Here is an 8,222-nt window from a genome sequence, read left to right on the forward strand (position 1 = left end):
GCGAAGAAACCAATTTGAAGTGTTAAGAAATCGATAGCGATAAATGATATTCGATTAATATAAGTGACAAAAGTAGTCGGTTTATTAACGATTACTTACTTGTATGTATGTGCATATTGTGCGTCTACATATGTATAAGCAACAATATCTGCAAATCTTTGTTTATAATAGCTGACGTTTATGGAGTTTATGGTGCTAAATACCGAAGAAAACAGCAAAACGCGTTTTTTAATTTCATTGCGAGTTGCAGTAAACTAACTACACTTGTTATCTAAAGGTGTTCAGCATAGTAATGTATGTATGGTTGTATGTTTGTTTTGGTGTTTTTGTTTTAAAAATGTTGAAGAATCATATATGTATGTGTATACTCATATAAAGACAAGTGTATATGTAAATGTGCTTAATTACTTTGTTTATAAAACATATCTCGTTATTGTATTTGACATTCGTCCAATAGTAAGGACATGGCCAAAAAACCAAAATAACTTTTTTTTTTTTTTATTAAAGTTTATCCATATTAACGTAAGTGTATGTGCATAATAGAACGCTTCTTTTTCATACGCAATTGTATTGAAATGTATGTATGTATATTGTACGTACGTACATACATATAGACTTATTATCTACACTGGCAACCACCACACACAAAATATATATTTGTTCATATCTAGTATAACTGCTAATAAGGTGTTTGGATGTTTGAAACATTTTGCATTTAATTGCGCTGCCTTGAGTTCTCGTGTCGATATATACATATGTACATACGTTCATACATACATGCATGTTTTTATGTGCATTTGTGTGTATGTGACGTCCTGTTTAACTGGTGCCATTAACGCATAAACAATTTTTTAAAATATACACAATACTTTTCCACTGCTGTGCTGCGACAACTAATAGTAACCCTGAGAGGATCTCAGGTGCTCGAACCCGCAAGCGTTGCAGATGCGTATGTATTGGGTCTTATAAGTAAAATCTATATGTCTATACATATGTGTGCGTGTGTTAGTGTATATGCACTAATTGAATCTTTTATTGCAGTCGCAACACATGATGTCAGATGGATCGCCGCCCCCATCGATTTGTTTTATACGAGCCGCGGAATCTTATCCAAAATCACAAATGGAAAAGGAAGATTCGCAGCTGTCTGTGCCCTTTCAAGAACGTGAGTGCCATTTCGAATATTTGCAAATAACTAAATAAATAAATAATTATCTAAATATTTAATACACTTTGGTGTACAGTTGCCGGCGAATCAACTAAATACTTGGGACGAACCGACGATGGCATTCTAGCCTTGTCCAATTATCGCATATTTCTGTCAAAGAAATCGACTGCATTCGAGACGTATGTGCCGCTGGGCCTAATTGAGTCGGTGCAAGTGCGTGATCTTTTCCAGCTGATTGTCAATTGCAAGGATGCCAGCACTGTAAGGTGTTCGTTTCCATCTGCAGAGCAATGCTTGGAATGGCAGCGTCGCATTCAGCTGATAATTGGTGTGCCCGAAACACTGGAGACGCTCTTCGCATTCCCATTCTACTCGTGGACCTGCGACATAATTGGCAACAAAGAGCGCGCTGCACTAATCAACGGCCTTGGCCTGAAATCGGCGCCAGCAGCACCTGAGAATTCAATATCAATACAAGCCCAGACCCAGGCTAGCGAACATCTGCATCGCTTGCAGCGAGCGATTCGCTATGAGAGCGACTTTAAGAATGAAGTTATCCGTCTTGGGTTCGATTTGAAGGGGTCTTGGCGGATCTCAACGGCAAACACTGACTTTAAACTGTGCCCTTCGTATCCACAAAAATTACTTGTTCCGTGCTGCATTACTGATGAAATGCTTCACAACATTGCCAATTTCCGGGGATCGCGTCGCCTGCCGGCTGTTGTTTGGCGCCATCAAAAGTCTGGCGCCATTCTGGCACGCTGCAGTCAGCCAGAGGTCGGCTGGCTGGGCTGGAGAAATTACAAGGATGAGCAGCTGCTGAAAGCGCTAGCAGATGCTTGTGCCTTTGACAGAGGTGAGCATGCGAGGCGACTGGCAAAAGATACAAATGGCGAGGCAGGCTCCTCTGGAAAGAGCTCTCCATCGCTGGAGGATTCTTCGCACGAGGAACTTGCACTAGATGAAATCAGGGTATGCAGAATTCTTATTTATTGTTTTTACATTTGAGCGATAAAAGTTTTGAATAAGACTAAACCTAATAGATAATTTATAGGGCATATATTAATTTAAGTACTGTACGTTTGGACAAGATGAGCGACAACCGAGGCATTCATATATATATATATTAAAGCTCTATTTGTAATCTTATCTTAAAAAGAGGAGGCTTGCAATTGATAACCATAAAATCCAAGAGAAGCCCACATATACAACAGCTTCCAATTTTATTTTAAGAAAATTCTCATCGTGGATGCCCGCAGCTATACGTCAGCGGTCACAAATCGAGCACGCGGCGGCGGCTGTGAGTGTATCGAATATTATCCATGCGCCGAAATAGAATTTATGAATTTGGGTAATATCCATGCAATTCGAAAGAGTTTTCATGCTGTGCGACAGCTATGTGCCTCATCGCCCGACGATCCAAAGTAAGTAATTGATATAATCAGACTACACGAACGGCATATAATGTATATATCAATTTTCTAATTACCAGTTGGCTTGGACAATTGGAAAAAACGATGTGGATGCAACATTTATCGGGCTTATTGGGAGCCACAATGACAGTCGTGCATACGATTGAGAAAAATGGTCGTCCGGTGCTGGTACATTGCTCCGACGGCTGGGATCGTACACCACAAATTGTGGCCACAGCGCAAATTTGTCTGGATCCCTTTTACAGAACCGTTGAGGTATGGTGATCCAATCCAATTGAAAGATAAGATACATTAAATATCGATTCTGTAGGGTTTTCGTGTGTTAGTCGAACGCGAATGGCTCAATTTCGGTCACAAGTTTGCTGATCGCTCTGGAAACGGCCCAAATTCGGATGAGGTGAATGAACGTTGTCCAGTATTTCTGCAATGGCTCGACCTGGTGCACCAAATACACCATCAGTACCCGTGTAGTTTTGAGTTCAGCATAGGCTACTTGGTGAGCCAATTTGTTGCAGTTTATTGAATGCAGAAAAAAAACACATGAATCTTTTTTAGATAAAACTCGCCCAGCACTCACTGTCATGTCTGTTTGGCACGTTCCTATGCAATTCACTAAAAGAACGAATTGAAAATTCAGTTTTTGATCGCACATTCTCTGTATGGCCATTTCTAGCGGAAACGATGTATAGAAATCCACTCTATAAGCACGAGACTGAAAAGGTATTAACAAATGCGTACAATTATCATATGTATGATAGCAATATGTCTAATTTTTCGTTTCTCAACCCATTTCAGGTACTTTGGCCCGCGCACAGTGTGCGATTTTTAGATTTTTGGTCCGATGTGTATCTTGGTAGTTTAGGAAACAAAAATGGCACCGATCTTCCTTTACAAAGCAATGAACGACAAAGTGTTCACAGCGTTAACGGTGAGCGACGAAAATGTTTTAAATAAAATTCTATTTCTTAATTGCTTTATAAAATCCCATTTAGGCTCATCAGCGAAAACCCGATCGACCGAAAATATAGCAACAAACGAGCTGTCTCAGAGCACAATGTCGAGAAGATCGAGTGATCCCAATGTGACGGTGGATTCAATGTAAGTTGCGACAAGCTCATCCATCGAGTTGCAGTTTAACTATAAATAAATCAATATTTATAGCGTAACGGATGGCTTGAATTTGAATGTGAACAGCAACTCCATGTTTGACATTCGGTCGGAGGAAAAGGAATGTATAATTGATGGAAAACATGATATCAAACATGATTCCGACTCAGAGGATAAGTGCGACGGTCCACAACAGGAGGAGCATGCACAAAATGGGTCCACAAATTTGTTAACTGAATTAAAGATGGAACAAAGTACTTCTTCAGTTCAATGTGATATATTAAATGCGGGTTCCCCATCCATAAATGGCAAGATCACCATTCAGCGTATGGATTCCGAGCCCATTGATTTTGCAATACATACTCCTTGTGATTCCCCAAATGGTTAGTTAATCACTTAGATAAGTTAGCTAAATCTCATTGTTAACTTGAATTTTTCATATTCAGATTATGCTCCATCTATTTGTGAAAGCTTTAGTGATAATAGCCGGACTGTGCGTCAGGGCCAAGGCCAAATTGATACTAGTACGGATACCTTAATTCCTATAGAATCTACACAACAAGGGACAAACGGGATGTTAAAAGACGATACAGCTAAAGACAGCGACGTGCCTTCAGAACAAGATGCCGATGTCATACCTCAAGAAAAAAAGACCGAAGCAACCTCTGTTGCCCATACCAATAAAATTAGTCAAAGTTATAACAATTTGCCCCGAGTTCATATAAAACCCAACAATCTGCGATATTTTCAACAAAGCGCCACTGCAAATGTGGATAAAACCGATGCCTTTGATCATCCCTTAAATCTTTATATGCCTCAAGAGAATACAACTACCGACGATAGCTGCAACGAAACAAATGTAAATGCAACTAAAGAGGAACCTTTCAATGGAACTGCGTCGTTAGCCGAAGGCAGCAACAATGGCGGCTCCCTACCTTTATCACCTGAACATCAAAGATGTAACTCTCAAACGCATTGCACGTTTGCGAACTTTGATGAGTCGATGGCTGCGATGCGAAGAAACACGCTCTGGTCGAACCTTAATCGAGACCAATCACATTTAAAATATACAGAAAATTCCAGGTAGACTAACTAAACTCTAGTTAACTAAACTTTAGCTATATAATGAAAATTCTTGCTTTTGTAGTGGACTTAATTTCCCGGCAAGTGGACTTATATCATTGCCTCCGACTCCTCAGGGATCACAGGAGCGAACACAATTCACAATAACCTGTCCCGATGGCTTGGCACATGGCTTAAGTGAACAAAATATTCGACTACATCAAATTGTTCAAGATCACAAGGTTATTATTTTTCGTTATTAACACATAAGCAAATATATTAAATTAATGAACTATCTTCGCATTTAGCTACGCGAGGAAGTCCTTTTGCGCGAAATCCACGGCATGCGTTTGGCGTTGTTACAAAAAGGTTGTCCAAGCTGCAACAGCGTCGTATCAACAAATGTGGAGCATGTAATTATGACTATATATTTTTTTCGTTTCAATTGCACAAACATACGCATTTACCAAACAAATTTTCATACATACAAATCTATTAAATATGTATGCAAATTTGTAAATACATATATTATAATCAAAAAAAAAAAAAAAAAGAAAGAAAGGAAACACACATAAGATGAGATGAATATATCCAGCCATATTTAACCAACTACTTGTTCACTGTTTCGGGTGCTAACCAACCAATTTTCAAAATCCTGACATAACTGGCTGGATAATTTCGAATATTATATATTTAAATATAGGTTAAATATAAATTTAACCAGGGCATGCGCCTTCATCCAGCGATTGTTGGTCTAATTATTTACATTTCTTCAGGAAAACGGATCTGATATTGTTGAAAATGCATCGACGTGTTCTTGGGAAGCCGTAGAAGAACGTAGTGGTCCATCGTCATATGCCACATCCTCAATTCAAGAGAAAAAGGCTTCAAGTATTCTCTGGGTACCAGATCATGCCGTTTCGCGTTGCTCTAATTGTCAAATTGAATTCTGGCTTGGACGAAGAAAACATCATTGTCGGTGCGCATTTCAACATATTCTTTTTATTTAGTTTTACCTGTATCTGTTGTGTCTATAACATACCTTAGTTACCTAGCCACACATACTTACAATATACGGGCCAACAGTCATTTCGCGGCAATCAATCTGGCACAAGTTCTTCGCTAAATAAGTATGAAATATTTCATCATGTTTGAATCACAAGCGTTCCTATATAATTTACGTGTTATTCGTTAAATAATCTGAAGCCAGATTTAAGGACAACGGAAGTTAATTCAAAATAATGAGCTAATGTCAGATTGGCTGTGATAAATATTTTTCTCATTTTGAAATAAACAAATTCTGATTAACATATTGTAATAAGCTCTAAATATGGTTGTGTTCAAATTATGGTCTTATGATTGTTTTTTTTTTTTTTAAATTAACAACTGTGTTTATTGTTTAAACAATTTCAATTAATATATATTCCTTAACATTTCTGTATTGCAGATCATGTGGAGAAATTTTCTGTGCTGACTGCTCGGAGTTCTGGGCACCTTTACCGTATGAAAAGCTTTTTAATCCAGTAAGACTATGTGGTTCTTGTTATATAACCGTTACAACACAAGTCCACGAATGTGGCGTTCCTTCTAACCCAATTTTAAATGATGTGGCTGAGCCTTCTGCAAGCTCTCAAGAGTAGTTTTCCATTAGCTTTAGGATTCTGACGTTGAAACAATATGTAAATATAATATACTCAAATATTTATTGCATATATATAAATGTTAACACTGTAATAGAGAAAAAATATTTGTGCGTACTTGTAGAAACACTTGAAATTATACAAATTTTGTTAGACATATATATATATATATATACAATCTGAACACAATTGTAAATTAAAATACCAAACTCAAAAAATAAAAACAAAAACATTATTTGAGCTGAGCTATTTGTTGCTCTTTAAATATCATCGCAATCAAGAACCTTGAGAATTGCATAAAAGTGAGAGAGAGAGAGAGAGAGTACAATTAACGTAAGAGTGTGTGAAACAGAATGATAGAGTGACCACTAATCAATCAATCTGTCAATCGATCAATCAGTCACGTCAAGCAATTATATATATATATATATATCCATTTTCATACTGCCAGTTACAAACATTTTAAATGAGTATACAAATACAATATTTTCATAACGAACAACATAACTAACAATGGCTTTGACCAACAGGTCAAATTAAAAATGTATCCAACATGCTTTTATTAAATGAATATTCAGTTTATGTACATCGTTATTTGATAAATACTGCAATTGAGTAAAATATTACACAGTAAAACAAAATTAGACGAGCTTTGCCCTGAATCCGTTAAAGGTTCGAGTATTTCTGATTAGAGTCAAAAACTATTCGACCTTTGCCTCCACATGATGATGTGGCAGCTTTGGTGGCACTTTATATGGTCGTATAAACTTAATATTCGTTTTCAGCGTACTGGGCAGCATAGAACTGGGCAGCAGGCAGCGCAGGAACATATATGTTAAATAGCCGGTAATCCCCCAGATCCGATGTTGATCCACAACAAAGACTGGTCCGCTGTAGCCAGTACGAAATTGAGTATGACGGGCGGCTGACGGCGTCAACAGCGAGTTAAGCGGTATACTGAAAGCCTCCTCTACTTCGTCCCAGTTGAGTTTAAGCTGGGAGACATGGAAATCGGGCACTACGCCCACAACTGGGACAATGGTGGCGGTGCGTGGTAGATCGATCGGATTGGCCTCGCCCCAAATTTGAATGCGCTCTCGCGGTAAGCCAATTTCTTCCTCTGTTTCTCGCAGCGCGCAATCCACAAAGCTGGTGTCAGTTTCATCTCGTTTGCCACCTGGAAACGATATCTGTAAGCTGTGCCTACGCAGGTGCCGGGAGCGGCGGGTGTATAGCAGCGATATTTCATTGCTGCAAGACGAGAGTCTTATGATTCTCCCACCATTTAAAGTCTCACTGACCGATACTTACGTGTCGCGCTCCAGGCACAATGCTATCAGTACGGAGGCCGAGTTCTTTTCGTGCCTGTTAGGAGTAAGTGACTTGGGACGTGGAAAGGCTGGCAACTTGCGGAGCTTTTCCATACAGCGCTCGCGCTGCTCCTTTGCCAACAGTATGGGAAAATCGGCCGCTGATAGAACTGTTGTACTGGCTGCTGGCGCATTGTGGCTCTTGCTCCTTAATTGTCTGCACACTAGCTGGGGCAGCTGCCGTGTCCTTGTCAGAGAGCATATTTCGGTGAGAATCATTAAATATATTGTTTAAAACTAAATTGGGATAAGGGTGATGTAAACAAAACGAAATACAACTGACCTTTGGATAGCCAGCTGAACGCTCAGCTGTTTTTGTTATTGTCTAGCGATGCACACAGATATTTTTACAGACTTATCGACTTATCGCCAAATGCCTTAAAACCATTATTAATATTATTAATATTCATTTTACTTTATTGCGAATAGCCAACATAAACAG

General features: G+C 38.8%; 2 protein-coding genes and 1 long non-coding RNA gene across 4 annotated transcripts; 1 reads left to right on the forward strand and 2 right to left on the reverse strand.

Moving 5' to 3' along the window:
• The first annotated feature begins 103 nt into the window (after positions 1 to 103).
• LOC135428430 (myotubularin-related protein 4) lies at positions 104 to 6,642 on the forward strand. 2 transcript variants are annotated; one of them, XM_064682416.1, is made up of 15 exons: positions 106 to 294; positions 1,042 to 1,165; positions 1,245 to 2,140; positions 2,402 to 2,592; positions 2,661 to 2,856; positions 2,912 to 3,097; positions 3,157 to 3,321; positions 3,397 to 3,529; positions 3,594 to 3,699; positions 3,763 to 4,091; positions 4,155 to 4,791; positions 4,856 to 5,012; positions 5,079 to 5,183; positions 5,547 to 5,749; positions 6,218 to 6,642. In XM_064682416.1, exons 2-15 carry the CDS (start codon positions 1,051 to 1,053, stop codon positions 6,408 to 6,410), a joined length of 3,612 nt encoding a protein of 1,203 aa, XP_064538486.1. In that variant the 5' UTR covers positions 106 to 294; positions 1,042 to 1,050; the 3' UTR covers positions 6,411 to 6,642. The 2 variants fall into 2 exon arrangements, with proteins under 2 accessions (XP_064538487.1, XP_064538486.1); XM_064682417.1 differs by lacking the exon at positions 5,547 to 5,749 and having other exon boundaries at positions 104 to 294; positions 6,218 to 6,290.
• LOC135428432 (uncharacterized) lies at positions 5,444 to 6,086 on the reverse strand. The gene is made up of 2 exons (XR_010436252.1): positions 5,840 to 6,086; positions 5,444 to 5,786 (listed from the first exon to the last, which is right to left on the reverse strand). It is a non-coding gene; the product is annotated as an uncharacterized LOC135428432 (long non-coding RNA).
• A 304-nt stretch (positions 6,643 to 6,946) lies between the features above and the next one.
• LOC135428431 (mitochondrial coenzyme A diphosphatase NUDT8) lies at positions 6,947 to 8,053 on the reverse strand. Its single transcript, XM_064682418.1, has 2 exons — positions 7,722 to 8,053; positions 6,947 to 7,661 (listed from the first exon to the last, which is right to left on the reverse strand). Exons 1-2 carry the CDS (start codon positions 7,997 to 7,999, stop codon positions 7,112 to 7,114), a joined length of 828 nt encoding a protein of 275 aa, XP_064538488.1. The 5' UTR covers positions 8,000 to 8,053; the 3' UTR covers positions 6,947 to 7,111.
• Between the last annotated feature and the right edge of the window lie 169 nt (positions 8,054 to 8,222).

Source organism: Drosophila montana, unplaced genomic scaffold, assembly GCF_035044405.1.
Source record: "Drosophila montana isolate Dmon_TW-CO22-7 unplaced genomic scaffold, ASM3504440v1 contig_2481_1, whole genome shotgun sequence".
Classification (NCBI taxonomy): domain Eukaryota; kingdom Metazoa; phylum Arthropoda; class Insecta; order Diptera; family Drosophilidae; genus Drosophila; species Drosophila montana.

Coding starts and splice junctions, on each gene's coding strand:
- LOC135428430 (XM_064682416.1), top strand. CDS start 1,051: ATGATGTCAGATGGATCGCCGCCCCCATCGATTTGTTTTATACGAGCC. Junction 3,098..3,156: donor AGTTCAGCATAGGCTACTTG/GTGAGCCAATTT, acceptor AATCTTTTTTAG/ATAAAACTCGCCCAGCACTC. Junction 3,700..3,762: donor AATGTGACGGTGGATTCAAT/GTAAGTTGCGAC, acceptor CAATATTTATAG/CGTAACGGATGGCTTGAATT.
- LOC135428431 (XM_064682418.1), bottom strand. CDS start 7,999: ATGATTCTCACCGAAATATGCTCTCTGACAAGGACACGGCAGCTGCCC. Junction 7,662..7,721: donor TTGTGCCTGGAGCGCGACAC/GTAAGTATCGGT, acceptor CTCGTCTTGCAG/CAATGAAATATCGCTGCTAT.